Consider the following 19,574-nt stretch of genomic DNA (forward strand, 5'->3'; position numbering starts at 1 on the left):
GTTATTGGAGGGTAGGTTCTGGTTCTAATATTCGTGTGTGGGATGATCCTCGGGTTCCCTCGGCAACAAATTTCAAGCTTATGTCTGGTCAGAATTGGCGTGGAACAGTGCACACTGCTTCAGATTTATTAGACAGTTCACGGGGTTGCTGGAGGGAGGAGTTGGTAAAACAGGTTTTTGTTTCTCATGAGGTGAAGATGGTGTTGCAGTTGCCAATTACCAGAACCTCTTCATATATACATTCTTGGGAAAAAGCAGAGGATGGGGTTTTTACGACAAAATTTGCATACCACTTTATATTGAGGCAGATGGAGATGGGGCGCCCTTCCCGTGTTTGGAGAGTGAAATCTGTCCCTCGGTGCAGGTACATGGCGTGGCGGGTTTTCCATGGCTTCCTCCCCACTAGGAGAAGTTAGGCTCGATGTGGAAAGCCTATGGATTCGGTGTGTCCTATGTGTGGCGATGGTAAGGAATCGATTGGTCCTGCGTAGCTCTTATACCCTCAGATTTCTCCTATTTGGTTTATGTCTCCTTTGTCCATGATTTTCTCCAGTCCTCAGCCTAAATCCTTCTCGGTGGAGTAGTGGCTCTTATCGTTAGTTGAACAAGACGATGATTAGGTCATCGATAAATTTCTCACGATGCTCTATGCGGTTTGGACTCAAAGAAATCTCTCTATTTTTTACAATAGGTGGCTTACGTTGGAGCAAACTTTAGCTCGTGCTGCTTCCATAGAGGTTTTCCCCTTGGACTCGACGGTGGGTGGTGTTTAGGACCTTATTCGGGCTGGATTGCATGGTAAGTGAAAGGAACCAGCTGTGGAGTATGTTAAAATCAATACTAATGCGGCTCACAAGGCAGGTGCAGCGGTGGGTCTTGGCATGGTGGTTCGAAAATCAGCAAGTAAGGTATTGGCTTCGACTTATGGGAAACAGAGTGGCGCTAAGTCTGTAGCAATTGCAAAGGCCCTTGCTCTTCGGCGGGCTCTCGAGGTAGCCTTAGAGTTGGGGTTCCAAGAGATGGTGGTTGAAACAGATCTTGCGGTGGTTTATGGTGCGTGGGCAGTTGTTGCTAATGATAGGTCGTATTTGGATGCGGTGGTTCGTGACTGTGTGGTTCTTTCTCGCCCTTTTCATTCGTTTGATTTGTTGTTAATTCGTAGGACAAAAAACTTGGTTGCGGACTATATGGCTAAGTTTGCGCTATCTTCGCATTGTTATGTTTGGATTGAAGAGTACTCTCCGAGTTTGGAGAGTATTCTTGCTTCTGATGTAAGCTCTTTTGATGATTAATAATATTGAGCTCTCTTTATTAGAAAAAATACGTTTTTGATCCCTTAGAAATAGAATAATATTGTCTTAACATCTCATTTTCACCTCCACCTTAGCTAAATGAGATGAGAATAGAGAGAAATGAGTGATATGATTTGTGACGTGATAAGAATTGCAGAGAGAGATAGGAAGAAAAATGTGTGAAAATAAGATGAAAGAGAAAGTAAAGTGTTTATGTATCATTACTCTTATCTATTTTAGGATCTGTCGTAAAGTTTTGCTTACGAGGCTGACAAAATGATGACTCATCATTCCTACTTTGTATTTTTTTATTTATCAAATTTGACATTGTGCGACCCATCGAATTATACAAATAAGTCATCACCGTTCAATTTTGTTTACGGGACTCACATGTGTTTCCTATGTGCAAAGCCTATGTAGCATTGAGTCATGTAAATGGATGAATCTCACGGTGCCAAATATAATAAAAATCTCCAAGAATGATGAGTGAGGTCATCATTCTGTGAGCCTCAAACAAAAATTAACATTAAAGACTTAAATAGATAACAATGTACTTAAAAATATATTTCAAGGACTAAAATCAACATTTGCTACATTTTTAAGGACAAAAACATTTTTAAGTATTTCTAAAAATCATGTATGGTCTATCAAATTATATGGCTCCGCTACCTTACATGAATTTTAATTATTTAAGAAGAAAATATTTAAAAGAGAGGGACAAAGTGAACATTACTAGAACTCTTTATTACCAAATTTATCAACAAACAATATCTCAATAGCAATTTAAAAATTTAAACTTACATTTGTACTCCTTTTTATTATTATTATTATTATTATTATTATTATTATTACAACCTAGTTATTTTTTAATCATAAATATCCTATATTGAGATGATGTTATTTGACCCAGGTGTGGTAAATGTAAAATATATACCTAAGAATGTGTCTCTTAAGGATCGAAGTATAGATTCAGGGTTCAACCAATCGCTTATTACATTTTTTAAAGCAACAAATTTGTCTCATTAACAAAGCAAGACTTTTACTTTTAGCTTAACTTTAATACAAACAAAGACTTATGTGGAATCTGTTTCAAGGTTTGTGATTACATTCCCAGAAATAACATTTCAAGGAATCACTGAGAATATTATTCTCGAGTAAGTTTTGTAAATATGGTTGGTACGTTTTTAATATTCCTGGGAATGTTCTTATATTGTTTTTAATTAATATGAAAATATGATAGAATGTGATAAAAGTGAGAAGTTATGTTTTAAAAAATATTTTTTCATGAGAATGAAAGATTATCAACCTCTTTGGTCGAGCTAAAATAATAGGAGAGTTGGAGGTTATTTCATTCTTGGGATTAATTGATACTCATGAATCTAAATTGTTAACCTTATAACAAATGTGGGAATATCCATTCTCAATCTCAAAATTATCGGGATTGTGTTTCCATACCTCCAAACAAATGCCTTCTTATTAATAGATATGAAGAAAAAAGGAAAAAATAAATAAATGATATGATAGATAACATGATAAAAAAAGAGGAATGATACCCACTCTTTCAAGCATATTATTTATCAAATTTCGTGTGATTTTTTTGAAAATGTAATATTTTAACAACAAAAGATAAGTGTATTGAGTTTTTAAAAATATACCAATCCGATGAACTATTCAAGAAAAAGTGAATATAAAGATTGGATTGGCCGACAATGACTCTTTGGATTGGCAATAACCTCCCTTTGGATTGGCTGGACCGGCCGTAAGGTCAACTCCTTCATAGCTCAGAATGGCTGATGGGCTTCTTCAATTGTTAGGCAGCTCGTCCCCTCGGTGGTGGCTCGCGAGGTCCTCTCCATGAAAATGCCAGATCAGGCCTAATTAAGGTCGTGGTAATATGTTTTGGGCCTATACCTACAATAGGGACTGTCAATTCATTTCTCCCTTTTGGAGGTGGCTCCTTCATGGGGTGACAGCAAGGGAATATTTTAATTTGGATATCTTTAATGAGTTTTCTCATAACCTGCAGATTGGAGGGATCTCTTATCGCGAGTCGCAGTGGCCTAACACTTTCGATGCAGCGACATGGGCTTTTTGGCGGCTGAGGAATGAATTCCTCTTCTAGAATCTTGACCCAAATTACGTTAGGGCTTGGGACTATGTGCATGCTGTTGTAGTGGATCTCAAGCATAGGGAGGTTGTGGTCATCATTGGTTATGCGGAAAACTTTTGTGCATGGTGTTGCATTTATGGGTATCGTTACTTCTGCCACAAGTGACAAGTGGGATGAGGATCATGGTTGGTTCGAATTCAGGCATTGCTGGTAGCATTTCTGGGTAGCGTTGGAAGAAGTTGTTAGAAGTCTCACATTAGCTAGAGATAGAGCCAAGATAAACTTTATAAGGGTAGTGCAAACCTTAACTCTTGAGCTAGCTTTTGTGGTTGAGTATAGGCCTCCCAATTTCTAATATGGTATCAGAGCCTATCCTAGATCCATTTGTTATGGAGACCACCCATATTTGAGTCACCCGTTGTTGATCCCACGTTCCAGTCTGTTCAATCCTGGACGTGAGGGGGTGTGTTAGAAGTCCCACATTGACTAGAGATAGAGCCAAGATAAGCTTTATAAGGGTAGTGCAAACCTTAACTCTTGAGCTAGCTTTTGTGGTTGAGTATAGACCTCTCAATTTCTAATAGAAGTGTAATGTTGATGCGACAGTGAAAGTTGGAAAATCTGCCGAGTGCGGGTTAGTCATTTGGTGGGATTATGAAGGGGCATCTGTTATGGGCTTTAGCAATAATTTAGGCACCTATAACCCTCTGCTAGTAGAGTTGAGTGTTATTCAATCCGCAATTCACCTCATTTGAATCATGATTTCCCGCTTGTTAGCATCGAGAATGACTCTAGGGAGGTAACCAAGTTGATCGCTAATGTCTACGCGCAAGAGAACCCTTATGTCGACATTGTTGAATCCATGAGACATGGCTTGTCTATCCGTGGAGGAACATGGCTCACTCATGTAGCTAGGGACGTCAACTATTTAGCAGATTGGTTAACCAGCGACCCTTATTTTACTTTTTGAGATGCATGTTTTTTCCTCTCCTTTCGGTAGTTGTCACCGTTTGCTTAAGGTAGATCATGGTGAGATATTTTCCTCCCTAGCCTTTTGATCCAGATGAGTAGTTTGTTGTTTTCCAGAACTTAAACCTATCATCTAAAAAGAAAGAAAATGTGAGTATATTTAATAAATCAGGGTTACTTATGCTCTTCAAACATTAATAACTTCAAGTTAAAAGTAGTTAATGCATTCCTTTAAGGGAGTAGGTTAGAAGAATTGTATAACTGAAATTTTTGTTAATATCCCAATTTCACCCATATACAAGAAATTAGTGATAAGGATATAAACACTAATGATATTTATCCATACAAACATGTAACAGACATTTGATTTTTCTCTTTATTTCTCTTAGCAGGTATCACATCTATTACTTCTTTCTCTTCTCTTATTTTCTCACTTCGAGTATTTATTTGGAGGTATGCAAACCATTTACTATCATGTGGTGCGTTAAAAAAAGAAAAAAATGGAAAGAGAAATAGAAAATAAGTAAAAATGAAATGAAAAAGAAATTGAGTGTGAGTATCTCAAAACTCTTAACATAATCTACCTATTCTGTGGAAATAGTGACGTTTTAAATTATACCTTTTCAGTATGTTCATTCTAAATACGACGAGCCTTGGTGATCTGTTGACTATATGTTGCGGTAGATTGCAGCCATCAGAGATGATTGTGCTCAGTTCTTGGGCAGTAGCGTCATCACTATTCCTAACAAAATCGTAGGCTTGTTTTGGGTGTGCCCTGCTCCTCATCATGTTAAATTGAATGTAGACAGGGGCTTCAAGGGAGGGGTACGGTAAACTTGGTTGGCGTCGGTCGTTTTCTCTTCAATGATTCTACTAGTTGGATTGTTGGGTTCTCCGACTCGTTTTCTGGCTTATGTCCTCTTCATGCAGAGTTTTTTGCTCTTAAGCATGGCCTCCTCTTGGTGTCGGATTTGGATTTCCGTCGGATCACTTGTTAGAGCAACTCTCTGGATGCAATTCGATAGTTAGAAGCTCCTGTTTTGGTGTCTCCTATGACCTCGATGTTAAATGAAATTGTCTCCATTGCTTCTCATCCTTCAAACATCTCATTCCGGCATGTCCGTGGTAGCTAAACTCTTGTACCGAATGGTTAACGACCTTTGGTTGCGCTTGCAGTTTGGTCTTAGGACTGTTTAGTTTTGCATCTTAATTTTGTATAGGAGGTGTTGTGCCACTCTTTGTTGAGAATTCAACTGCGGAGTTGAGGTCCTACATTGGTTAAGTTTGGGTGAGGAGAAGACTTTATAAGAGATGTGACCCATAAACCTAATGCCTTAAGGTTTTGGGTTAAGATGTGGTGTCCAATATCTTCTTGGTGTCTTGCTCCTCAGCCCATGGGCTCCCCTGTCTCCCCCAACAAGTGGTATCAGAGCCGATGGTTGGTGTAGCCATGGTTACGGCTCCTTGTGTCGAAAATCTTCTTAGCAGTGTGGCTAGGTGACGGGTACCGTTGACGCGGTGAAGCGAACGGCGGTGCAAGAGTGGATAAGCTTCCGCGGAGGGGGGCCATGATAATGTGGAGGTGACTCGCACTTGAGGGGGAGATTGTTGAGAATTCAAGTGCGGAGTTGGAGTCCTACATTAGTTAAGTTTGGGTGAGGAGAAGACTTTATAAGAGATGTGACCCATAAACCTAATGCCTTAAGGTTTTGGGTTAAGATGTGGTGTCAAAGATCTCTTGGTGTCTTGCTCCTCGGCCCATGGGCTCCCCTGTCTCCCCCAACACTCTTGTGTACGTTTGTTTTATCAGCCCAAAAAAATAAGTGGATTTGAATGATCTCTTATGTAATATGATAATGTTAAGTAAAACATTATGTCGATCTCTCTCTTCATAAATATTTTAAGAGTCTCACATATTTAAAACATATGAAAAAAATAGACACATAAAAACTCTACATAATAACACATGAGATAATTTTCACATACGTGAGATGCAAACCAAATATAGTTTGCTAGGAAGCTTCGCGCTGCATCTTATTATTATAATCATATTTATATAAATGTCAAATATTTCCAATCTGTAAAGCACAGAACCTGTGCAACCATGCACCCATTGGAATTGGAATTAGGTAGAATCTGTAAAGTACAAAACGTGTCTATCTACCACGGCAGAATAACGAGTGAAGACTCGAAACAGACCAAGTCTGGACGTGAAGTATGCTGCGGGATTGGGAGATGGTGAGTGACCAAGACTCGAAACACCCTGAGTTACGTTTTCGAAAAAAAATGAAACTATATAGCTTGTTGTTTATTTTTGCAGAGTTGTTAACCTAAGATATTATATATGTTTTGTGTTCATTAGTTTTTTAATGTTCTGGCCTTCTGGGCAAATTCGCTTTGTTAAGAAACACAACTCTATCGACAAAAGAGATAAAATAATGGCAACTAAATCGAGGATACTTTACGTGTAAAAACAGGCGAAAATAACAATACTAGTAATAAAATAGTAAATAGAGTAAATTACGATATTCATCCTTCAAGCCTCAAGGTAGTACAATGATATTTTATCCCATGACGCTTCTTTTTAGGAGTAGATTTATGTTGGTCTCTTCAGCATGTCATTAGCATCCTTCCCCACTGGTTTAAAGATGTTTTTTTCTCTATTTTGTCAATTTTGTTAAAAAAAAATTATTCAAATTTACACTTCACTCCATTTTAAATGCATAATTTAGGAAAATAAACATTTATTGCTAATAATTAATTTTAATTTTAATTTCAACGATAAAAAAAATTATAAAATATGGTCCACTTAATTACATTATATATTACCTACTTTTCACTGAATTCATAGTGGTTTAGTTAATTATTACTACTAGAGATGGACGTATACCAAACTGCGAATAGAGCCTATGGCCTAGCTTACACCAGACTCAGATCAGGGAGACCAACTTCATAAATAGACAAGATCAAAACATTTTTCAAAGTTTATTTAGTTGCAAGAGCCAAGTTTAGGCCACTCAAAAAATCTTATAAGCCTAACAAGACGGCTTAATTAAATAAATATAATGATATAGAAGGGTTAAATATTTTTTTGACCATTTTCCGATGTACCAAAAAAAATATTTTTTTGTCCTCTTAACATGGTGAATTATTGAATTTATTCCCCTTAAATTTTCATTAACTTTGGTTCCTCTAAAATAGCGAATTATTAATTTTGGTCGTCCATCCACTTTTTTGGCATTTTGTGCTGGTTTAAACTGTACTAGCACACTTTATGGCAGTTTAATGCACAAAAACAACCACAAAATGTGTTAGTGACGGTTTAAAACGCCACAAAATGGGTGAAATGACCAAAATCTATTCACTATTTTAGGAAACCAAACAACGAAAAAAATCAAAGGGAAACTAAAATCAATAATTCACTATTTTAGGGGATGCAAAACATATTTAATCCAATATAAAATTATTTTATCATTTCTACTCTTTTTTACATTATATTTTTATAATAATATCTTAAACGTATATCATTATTGACTTAATTATATGTTTAAACATGTTAGATTATATAAAGATTTAACCATATAAATCTCGTTGAAAATGGATTGACAACCTATTTACTTTGACTCAGACGATATAATGATTTCAATATATTTTACCCCGCTAGCTTCTATGTTTAATGACATTTTTAAAATAAAATTTTCAATCTACTCAAATGTCTTTTATTATAGCTACTTTGATTTAAGGATGCCGGGTTGTAGCATCTACTTCACCAAACGATTCCAAGAGACTAAATCTTGTAATTGGAAATTTTGAAGTGATCAAAATTTTGTAGTTTGGGATTGGAAAAACAAAATTAATCAATATATATTAGAAAAGAAGAACTTCTATCAGGCTGATTTAGTGACGTGTTATTCTCACATTAATTCTTGGTGAGGTGTCATTCTCACGTTAATTCTTATAAAAAAAATCTCACGTGTCATTCTCATAAAAAATATATTTCTAAATTTAAGATTTGATTAGGATTTAGGTTGTTTATTTCTTGATTTTATCTTAATTTATTTTTGATTTATTTTTAGAGTATTAATTAATTTTTATGGTATTTTAATTGAATTTTCAGATTTTTAATTAATTCAGGATTTTATGAGTTTTTATTGTGATTAGCTAGATTTTGAGAGTTTTTATCTATATTTATTTAGTACATTTTTAAATTTTAGATTTGATTAAGATTTATGTTGTTTATTTCATGATTTTATCTTAATTTATCTTATTATTTATTTTTAGAGTATTAATTAATTTTAATGGTATTTTTATTGAATTTTCAGATTTTTAATTAATTCATGATTTTATGAGTTTTTATTGTGATTTGCTAGATTTTTGTAGTTTTATCTATTTTTATTTATTACATTTTTAAAAAATTTCACGTTTCATTCCATTTGATAAATTCTCTTATATTGTGTTATTTTATCTTGAAATCGAATTTTAAAAGATTTGCTCTAATTATCGAACATTTACCTAGATTACTCCTTACTAAATTTATTTCCAAAAAAATCTTGAAACCGTTTATCTCTTTAAATTAGAAAAAGTCTCAAGTCTAATTTACTACATATTTACAGGAATCACGTGATTTCTCCTTTTATTCTTTTTCATGATCCACAAATTTGATGAGGTGTCATTCTCAATGTAATTCTCAGGCCAATTTGATTAGGTGTCACTCACAGATTAATTATCATTTGATATTAAAAATAAAGCATATATGTTCATTTTTTAAAATAAAAAAAAACAAATCCGTGAAAAAAAACATATATAAAAAAATATTTTTAAAAGATTTTTTTTGTTTTTTTTTGTTATTTGTTAGATTTTGGTAGTTTTTATCTATATTTAATTAGTACCGAATTTTTATCGTATTTTTATTAAATTTTAGGATTTTTTTTAATTCATGATTTTATGAGTTTTTATTGAGATTTGCTAGATTTTGGTAGTTTTTATCTATCTTTAATTTAGTCGCACAAATCTTGAAACCGATTTTTTAAAAGGTAATTTTAAATCTGGTTTTTTTTTCATAAAATCTTAAAAGATTTGCCTTAATTATCTAAGATTTACCTAGATTAAATAAAAAAATAAAAATTCAATAAAAATACCTTAAAAATTAATTAATAAAAACTACCAAATCACAATAAAAACTCATAAAATCCTTAATTAAATAAAAATCTGAAAATTCAATAAAAATACCTTAAAATTTAATTAATACTCTAAAAATAAACTATTTCTTCACCTAAAATTTATTTGTATAACAAATCTTGAAACCGAATTTTTAAATGTAATTTTAAATCTGAGAATTTTTTTTATAAAATATTAAAATCTTAAAAGATTTGAATTTTTTTCTTCATAAAAGTTTAAAATTTTAAAAAATTTGCCATAATTATCTAAGATTTACCTAGATTAAATAAAAAACTAAAAATTCAATAAAAATTACTTTAAAAAATCGGGAAAATGAGGAAAATCACTCGAGTATGCAAATTGCTTTATGTGGTGCTGTTAATTGTGTAAGTTAATAATTGTGTAAGTGTTTGACATAAATGTTGTTGAGTAATTAGATTATTTTCTTCATCTTCTTTTGATATATTTGTTAAAATGGTTTTCCTTCATCGTTCGTGGGGTGAAATTGAAGGTGCATGTTATCGATTTGAACGACCGTGATGAAGGGAAGGTTCTCCATGAGATAATGGATGCAGGTAGGGGAAGGCAAAAGATCACGCGTCCACCTAGCGAACTTTCTTCTATAAAGAGAGATGGACAAATGGGCTTAGACATAGCAAATCTATATCCATGGGTGATTATCAGAAGAGACAAGGAACTGAATTTGATTTAAATGATACACTTCTGTTTGACTTCTTTACTTATCAAGTTTGAATTACTTCAGTGAATTTTTCATCATGCACTTTTATTTTCTTTGGTCTCCTAATTAGTTGGATTCATCTTACATCTTGAGACTGTGATTGGTTTGAATCTTTATTGGTAACAACCCTTTTATTGCTTAATGCAGGGGAGCTGCTAATTAATAATATAAAAAACATAAGCTTGACGTCTAGCTATATGTAGGGGAGCTTCTCATTGGTCATCCAATATTTGATATTATCAACACCACATATCCAAAGGTAAATGCAATTCTCCTCTCAAGTCATTAATAATTTATTTTCTTGCTTACCAAGCACAGATAAGTGCACTAGCATGTCATGAACTCATGATCTCCTTCATAGAAAGAAAGGGTATAGTGACAAATATAGTAGTTTTCTCCTTCATTTGTAGGATGAAGAAAGTATTCGCAAAGACGGGGTTAATCCCATGACAGAGTGGTGTGATTACCTTTGAGACTCACGATATTACTTAGGTTGGTGCTATGATCTATGATGAAAAAACTGATGTATGGTTGTTTGGTTTTCTCCATCTTGCTTTAACTCTTCAGTTACCAAACGAAAATATGTTCATTGCAAGTTATGCTTATATTCTTATCTCAGTGAACTCCTATTTTTACCAATTCTTCACTACCTGCTTCAATATCACATTTTTTACTTCACTTTGGGACTGTGAAATAATGACAATTCAAATGTATATTATGTTCTGTTACAATTGGAGTAGAATTGACCAGAGCTTTAAAGGTTGATTACAGTTGGTGTAGAAATGTGGATCTGCAATTCATATTTTTAATGAACCCGATTTCTTTTATGTGAGTACTCATTACCAATATGATTCGTGCAACATGTTTGTTGAATATCAAGACTAAAAAACCAATTGGATTTCCATTTCATATTTGTAATGAATTGACAACTATCTGATTTGGAGTGGTTTATGTGTGGTTAAGCATTACGTATATACTTTTGTGGTAGCCACCATATTAATGTTCATAAAGGCTATGCTTTCCTAGCTCTTATTGTGGTTGTTATGTGTTTTATGTAATGACTTAGATACTCTCTTTTTTTGGTTTATTTCTCCTAAGATATGGATTGTGTTGGTTTTTCTGCTTTTTCATTAACGGTAATTTTTGTTTTTTGGTTGGCTTTTGTCTTGCTGCCTTGGACTGATTGAGAATGTTGCAGATGGAGGTAATTTCAATTTTTTTCTTCCATTGCTTGAATAGATAATTGTACTGTAAATTTGTGCTGGTGGAATTTTAAGGTAACTCAACTTGCTTTTATTGAATTACCATATCGCACCTAAAATTTATTTAAAAAAAAATTGATATTAAAACTAATATAAAAGTTTAATATAATTTAAAGTGTTTTTTTTCATAACTTTCTATATTTATATAAATAAAATTATAGATTGCACGGAATGCATGAGTTTCAATTTAAGGCTTTTTGTCAACTTTGTTCATCATTCCAGACTCTTCTATTTCATTTATTGTTTATTAAGTTTTTAATAATCAAGGTATTGATTAATGTATCAAATACAATATACATATTCTCCGTGCAACGCGCGGGTAAAAAAACACTAGTTGAAAACAAAAGATTCCCATCCAATCTGAACATTGTCGAGTACTAATAGCATTGCCATTTTTTTCCCAATTTTGTTCAACAAACTTTCCAGTCGGTAATCATCATCTTTGTCACTTTTTAACTCAGACACCTACAGTAGCAGTTTCTACACTATGGTGTTCAACTTGGGCAATTTGCCCAAGGTGACGTAGAAGATATCTTCCTAGAATTTACCTAACTAAATTATACCCTTTAGTTAGATGTATGCATACTTAATAAATAAATTCAAATAGCTTCTCAATCCTTTAACTATTTTAACTAAAACAAAAAAGAAGAAATAAAAAATGAGTGAATGAATCAAAATTCAATAAAAAGTAAGAAAGTAGATTGGAAAGTGAGAGTTAGGTGCTCATTCCAACAAAAATTTCTAGCCCTTGGGGGATCCAATTAAACACGATTTTGATCAAAAAATTTAAAAGGAAATATTATTTTTTCACAAAAAGGGACTAAAGTGCACCTCCAATTTAGTTCATAATAAAAGTATAAAAATGGAGAAATACATTCTTACATTTCGCTCATGAGCTCAATGCCTCAATCATACTCAATAGCATAGCTCATAAACTAAAGTGAAAAGGAAAAGATTTAGTTAGGGTAAATAGCCAAGTTGGTCCCTGAATGTGTCCACCGCCTTCAAGTTGATCCTTAAACTTCTAAAATGCCTCCCGTGGTCCCTGAATGTGGCAAAAGAGATTCAAGTTAGTCCCTGGGGTTAAAATCGTTGACGGACGTTAACGGAACTGCTAACATGGATTTATTTTTACATGCTGGAGTGTCCACGTGTAAAATTTGGGGAAAAAAGATAAACTTCAATTTAATCCCTCTTTCAATTAAACCCAGAAGATAAAAAATAAAATCAATTTTAGAAAATAAAAAAACTCTGGCCCTAAATTAGTCTTCATCATCTCAGTCTTCATCATCACATCAACACCACACCAGAACCAACATGAATTAGCACCACCATCTTCCTCCGCCGTCGAGCTCGATCATCCCACCATCGCTTCCCCTCCATCCAGATCGCACCAGCACCGTATCTCCCCTCCTCCTGGATTAAACGCGCCGCCACCTTCATCACCACGACCTTAATCGCGCTCAGCCACCTCCTCTCTTCCCAAATCAATCCCCTTCATCACCGATCTGAAGCTTTTCTCTCCAAACACTGAAAACCCAACAGACCGGGCGCGGTGCTCTGATTTCATTACATCTGTTTCCTCTTCCTCTGCGGAGGTGGCTCCGATCCAGTGTTTGCATGTCTCCGATCCATGGTTTCTCATTCCGATTTGGTGAAAAAAGGTGTGCTTGATGACGGTTAGGGGAGGGTTGGGTCCAGATTGGTGAAAAAATGTGAGCTTGGTGGTGGTTGAGGGCGGAAATTGTGGCTTTGGGGGGGGGGGTTGGAGGGGTTGGTGGCGGTTGGGGTTTTTTGAGGGGAAGGTTGAGTCCAGAGGAAGAAGAGATGAAGCAGAAGAAAAAGGGAAGAAGAAGATTCGTGGAGAAAGAAAGGGAGAGGAGGAGAGCAGAAGAGAGGAAAACATATTGAAAGGGAGAGAGCAGAAGAGAGGAAGAGAGGAAGAGAGCAGAAGAGAGCGTGAAAAAGAAAGAAAGGGAAGATGGGGTTGAGGTTGGGGGTGGTGGTGGGGTTGGTGTTGGTGTTGTTTCTGGATTTGAGAGTTTAATTTTCCAGGTTTTTGTTCTTGTTCTTGAGTTTGGGAAAACATATTTAATCCAATTGTGAATCTTACATTGAGACTAGTTTGCCACATTCAGGGACTAATTTGACTGCAAGTGTTTTCCCAACATTCCAGTTCCACGTAGACAATCCAACTAGGCAAAAAAATTAAAAAAAAAGGATTTTGTTAACGTCCGTTTGTTTTTTTAACGTCGAGGACTAATTTGAATGACGTAAGCCACATTCAGGGACCACGGGAGGCATTTTAGAAGTTTAAGGATCAACTTGAAGGCGGTGGACACATTCAGGGACCAACTTGACTATTTACCCGATTTAGTTAACACTTCAAACGCACTCACATCACACCTGAGCAAGTTAAGACTAAAAGAAGGGGAATTAGAGATATAATGAATAATGTGATAGAAAGAGTAAAAAGAGGAAATGTTTGAAAATTTATACAAGAGAAAATAGAGCGGGTGAAGGGATCAAAACTCATAAAAATGTAAAGAAAACAAAAATACAAGCTTGTAGTAATTCTATGATACATACACCTGTAATCATGTAATACAGAAAAATTAACAGCGGTGGTCAAGACTGATCTTTCTCACCTTCTCATTTTTATTCTTCTTATTCTGTTCTCTCTTGATTGTGCTGCCAATCCCAACTATGATGAGCGCAACTTAGAAAGAAAATCTAAGTTGAAATCAGTTGGGGCGACATGTAGCTGTAGATCACTAAGGATTTGTTTGACAGGTTCCCATAATTCAGCTATCTCTTCATCACATTCCACTTCCTCTAAGTTTTCAAGGTCCATGATTGATGTAGGCAACTCGGTTAATCTTGAGCAGCCTCTGACATTGAGCTTTTCTAACTTTTTCAACTCACCCATGTCCTCAGGTAAATTACTGAGACTTATGCAGTCAGAGATGTCAAGAAATTGTAGTTTCTCAAGGTTTGTGATTGACTTTGGCAACTCTAATAAACCACTGCAAGAACTTAGCCTTAGTGATTTCAAATTCTTTCCAACTTCAGGAAGTGCAGAAATCTTATGGCAGTTTGTGATCCTAAGCCTTTTTAACTTATCACTATTAGAGAGCACAACAGGTAGATCCACCATAGTGCAATAGTCAAAGTCAATCTCCTCCAATTTTGGCAGCATATCTGAAACTTGGGTAGTGCAATTGTCAAATACTCCAATCACATTGCACATAAAAAATGAACATTTCTGCAGATTCTCCAGTTTCACTCCGATCTTGCTAAGGAAAGGAATAGAAACCTTCTCTAATCTGAGCCGTTTAAGACTAGGTAAATCATCAAGCAGCTCGAAATTCTCCAACTCAGCAGGATAGAAGTCATAATTTGTAATTGTCAAGACTTTTAATTTCTTCATATTCTTCATGAACATTGGCAATGTGCACTTCTTTCCTCGAAAGTTCAACACTAGAGCCTCAACTTCAGTCGCTTGCAAGTTACACCATTCTGAAGAGAATTTTTCATCTGCAACATGATTCAATATCAACAAGAGAGTAATCTTTCAATTTGTGTGTGTATAAAGATAGAAAAATGAACAAACCAGTTGAGATGGATAATATTTTGGCTGGAGTGGGATACGCCTTCTGTACGCTCCACCAATCGGGAAGCTTATTTTCATTAATCTCAATAATTAGCCTATTCCTCTTGGACTCTGGTTCCTGGCGTGTCTGCCGAATGGCTAGCTCTCGAAGAAGACCATGCTGGGCGACATAGTGGTAATTATAGTCTACTATGTCATTTGCAACTTTCCTGATCAATGAAAAGGATTAATTGCTCATAAATGAAAGCACAAACAATATTCCCTATATCACCAACAAGAGCTTTTCTCTTAAATGCTGGATTTCATATTATATATATGAAGTTCTTGCAATTTTTTAGGTCCAAGTTTTATTTATATTGACAAGTCTAGATGTAAGAGATAAAACCTAAGGTGCAATTTTGGTATGATGAGAAGTATTAGGGACAAAATGCGTGAATTGACTTAACCATAGGTACAAGAAGATAATTTCTCTTTTGCTGCCATGCAGAAAATTCAACAGTTCTCTTTTCTCTGTATTATTTAACATGCACACCATATCAAATTATCTAAGGCCTACACAACGTACCTTGTCACAACAATATCAGCCATGTTCAGATTCACCAGCTCATAAATTTTCTCCATTGCAGTCTCATCATCTCCACAACGCAGCTCTGCCCACATATCCACAAGGGCAGCAGCAGGGATCCTTTGATCTTCAGGAAACAAGCCTAGGTCCTTAAAACACTCTATGGCAATAGGATCCAAAACATCCAAGCTCTTTTGGAGACAAGTAAGTACATCGTGGTTAGACTCCAGAATTGATTGACCCTTGGACAATGCCTTTGCCCTGCTGCGCCAAACCGCCAGGTTCTTGTTCTTTAGTGAGGTGCCAGTCACTGTAAGTGCAATGGGAGAACGCTTGCAACCTTTGACTATCTGCAATTTATTTAGTTCATTTAAGTAAACTTAGAAAATTCAGCTGAAAGTTTTATTAACATCATATTTGGATTCAACGTTAAACATCCTAGAATCACTTCTACCCAACAAAAACTACTTTTATTAGCTTCTTCCAGAATCACTTCTCTTCCTAACATGGAAACCGGCCTAGATTCCAAACACACAAGCCTCTTTTCCTTTTCTTTTAGCAGAATAAGTAATAGTCAACGAGCGTCCTTACTGGCTAAAAGGCAGCCTATATAATTTGAAATCATTATAACTGAAAGGTGACAACAGGGTTTTAGAATAGATTTTTCAGTGATTTCAATTTTTAGTAGACTCTCTCACATGAAAAAATTGTTGCTCTCATGTGAGATATTCATATACAATTGGACAATGATAGACACTGGTACCAAATTAACAGAGAACTGCTGATTTAATTCAAGAACCCTAAATCCCCAAGTAGAAAATAGAAAGAAGATACAAAAAAGGTTCTGAGTAATTCGAGTAACTCAGGGTACTCCTCCACTAACTGAATCCAAAACCAGCTCACTCTCCTTACAACTCCTAGTTATAGCCAAATTGACTCTGAACAGCAAGCAAGAATTAGTTTCAAATATACAGCTAGCCTTGAAGGTTAGGTTCCCCTACCACTCTCTTACCCCGCCTCACATAGACTTTATTAATAACTGGTCTATTCCTAGCAGACTAAGTTATGAGAAACTTTTGTGTGGATTTCTTTTAGTTGATATTAACTCACGTATAAGAAGATTCACTTTCCTCGCATGACTGATTTTACAAAACATATGGAAAAAATTGAAGTAATGAACATAGTTTTTGTAATTTAGTAAGATAATAGAAAATACCTTTTTCACAAGAGAAACAGGAATTTCAGTGCTGTTTGGACTCAAGGATGCTGAATGGAGAAATAGACTGGTGGCATCTTCTAGACTTAGTCGTTCCAAGACGTACGGAGAGCCAGAGTCATATCTTGCAATGGCAGATCTTGATGTCACCAAAATGTTGTAGTTTGGAATTTGGAACACAAATTTGTCAACAAGAGATTCCGATCCGAGCCAGACATCGTCCAGTACCAACAGTATTGGACCTTTTTGCCCAATCTGCATCATCAAATTTCCCAGTTGGTTGATAGCATCTTCTTCACTTTGAAAGTCCGGCACTTGGTGACCATTGTGTTGAAACAGATTCTGCACTATCGTATTCAACTTTGGATTTTTTGCAAAAGTGACGAAGAAGATATTCTCCTTGAATTTACCTAACAAAATCTTACAAGTTAAAAATGACTGCAAACTCAAGTGTATCATACTGTAGTACATGCAGAAAGAATGAGTAAAAACAAACCAAAGAAAGAATGATAAAAACGAATGAAAAAAAAAGTTTGTCTATGATTAGTATGAGTAGAAGACAAGTTTTCAAAAGCTCTTGTTCATCTGAAATGTTCGATAAACAGGAAAAAAGATGTCTTCCCTGCGCAACAAGGAATTTGTATATTTGGAGTATAACTTAACCCATTTTGGTAAAAACATTTCAAGCTGCACTATTTTGAGAATTTCAAATCTAAAAATTTGATGATTAATTGCCAAGCATAACAATAGCACAAGTAATGAGTAAGAGTAATGTCACATTTTCAAGTATCATTTCACAAAGTTATCTCTATTTGAATGAATTGAAGGAATTAAAGAATGAAAAACATAGTGACAAAGGAATTCAAAAAATCAACTCCAGTATACGAATACAATGGTTCCATACTTCCATTGTAGTTATGTTTAGACTGCTCTCAAATCCTAGCCCAAGTAATTTAGTATACTCTTGATTTAAGAAGAAAGTATTATTTAGAGATCAAAGTCCCAAAATTTGTTAAAACGATTCATTGACTTTAACCCATATCCAAACCACAAGCCTAATTCCTTATCAATTTCAAATTCAAATGAACATTAAACATGAGAATTCATAAGATCTGAATCTGATAACTATCAACTCTCATTCCTAGGATCTCATTCGTTATATAAGGAAAAACATTTAACAAGAAATACGCATACATTGCATCTGTACATTACACAAAGCTACGATTTAATTTCTATTCAGTTGTTGAAATTCAAAAATACCAGTAGCAATAGAAAGACATCATAAGAGAAAGTGAGAGAGTTCATTGTTATACCTTTGACCTGCTCATCCCAACAAAACTTCTTGGCTAATGTAGTCTTCCCTAAACCTCCTGAACCAGTTACCGTGGTCACCGAGACAGTAACGGTTTCCCGGAGCACCCTAAGCCTCAGCTCCTTCAAAGGAACATCCAAGCCGATAGTGAATTCAGGTGGCGCAGGAGCCGTGCACACCTTCAATGCAATCCTTTCGTTTTTCATAGTCATAGCAACAACATTGTGTAAATCCGCACGAAGCTCGTCAACCTTATCCTCGATCACCAACACGGTGGTGGCAATCTTAGCTTGCATATCCATCTGAAAGTACTTAAGAATCGACGCGTCCAATTCTGCAAGTTTCTCTTGGTAGTTAGCCCTCTGATAAAAACAGTTCCACCACTTGAATCCATTAGCACACTCCTGAACAAGTTTTTTTCCAGTCTTCATAAGTTCAACAAGCTTCTCCGTTTCCGATGCTCGATCCCGTACCCTGTATAGTTCTACTATCTTATCAACATCTGGCCTTATTGATTCCAGGGTGCCCTGCAATTCCTCCAGAGTGGATTTGAACTTCAGATTCTTGTCTTTCATCTCAATAACCACACCCAGCAGTTGCCCAACAAGCTCCCCCACAAGTGCATCTGCAATCACAGCCATGATCTGCTGCCTAGAGCAACAAACCAAACACACCCAGAATCAGAAACTTGATCTGAAGCTGGTGAGTGTGTGAGTCAGACAATGAAACAAACATATAGAGGTCATAAATAGAAAGTCAAACACCAAGTTTCAGACAAAGAAATTAAAAATTTAGTGAATTATTACTTACAAATATGGTCCAAAGATTCTTTTTAACTTGCTGGATGGAATCCAATTCCAGCTGTTTTTGTAGTCACCAATGGGGGAATAGAGGACAAAGATGACTGAAAACCTTGCTTATCTGGAATTTGAGAATTTAATGGATTAGAACTCTCTCTTTTATAGCATTTTTTTTTTTGCTTGACTAGATCAATGATGAAAAACCAAGTCTTCTAGTTCTTGGGTACAGATTGGCACTAGCTAAGTATGATAGGAAATTAGGAATATCCTATGATTTAAAAAAGCATTTTTCATTTACTTTGCTTCCCGGTTTACAACTTGCAGCGGTCTACGTGGAATTGTTTTAAAAATGAAGGTCGAGAAGGAAGGAGGGTGGCTGTTGTTGAGTGAAGACAAGTTTTAAATTCACATGCGTTTGGGTGTTCACATTGAGGGAAATTTGTGTAATGGGTTCACATGGGACTTTGTAATAAAAAATGGGGGGATACGAGTAGAAAGGTTGGGGACTTTGGAAGAGGAAGATGATGAGCTGAATGGGA

General features: G+C 35.3%; 1 protein-coding gene across 3 annotated transcripts; it reads right to left on the bottom strand.

The window, feature by feature from the left end:
* Positions 1-13,965: 13,965 nt before the first annotated feature.
* On the bottom strand, positions 13,966-19,275 carry LOC130711000 (probable disease resistance protein At5g66900). Of its 3 annotated transcripts, none has more exons than XM_057560427.1 (6): positions 19,046-19,275; positions 18,237-18,886; positions 16,924-17,333; positions 15,708-16,057; positions 15,143-15,351; positions 13,966-15,066 (listed from the first exon to the last, which is right to left on the bottom strand). In XM_057560427.1, exons 2-6 carry the CDS (start codon positions 18,874-18,876, stop codon positions 14,234-14,236), a joined length of 2,442 nt encoding a protein of 813 aa, XP_057416410.1. In that variant the 5' UTR covers positions 18,877-18,886; positions 19,046-19,275; the 3' UTR covers positions 13,966-14,233. The 3 variants fall into 3 exon arrangements, with proteins under 3 accessions (XP_057416410.1, XP_057416409.1, XP_057416408.1); XM_057560426.1 differs by having other exon boundaries at positions 18,237-18,928; XM_057560425.1 differs by having other exon boundaries at positions 18,237-18,934; positions 19,046-19,274.
* Positions 19,276-19,574: the final 299 nt, after the last annotated feature.

Source organism: Lotus japonicus, chromosome 4 (genome assembly GCF_012489685.1).
Source record: "Lotus japonicus ecotype B-129 chromosome 4, LjGifu_v1.2".
NCBI classification, from domain to species: Eukaryota; Viridiplantae; Streptophyta; class Magnoliopsida; order Fabales; family Fabaceae; genus Lotus; species Lotus japonicus.

Excerpts from the sequence above, each read along its gene's own strand:
- LOC130711000 (XM_057560427.1), bottom strand. The coding sequence starts at position 18,876 with ATGGCTGTGATTGCAGATGCACTTGTGGGGGAGCTTGTTGGGCAACTG. Across the intron at positions 17,334-18,236 it reads TTGGGATGAGCAGGTCAAAG|GTAAATTCAAGGAGAATATC; the intron begins GTATAACAATGA and ends AGATTTTGTTAG. Across the intron at positions 16,058-16,923 it reads CTGTTTCTCTTGTGAAAAAG|ATAGTCAAAGGTTGCAAGCG; the intron begins GTATTTTCTATT and ends AATAAATTGCAG.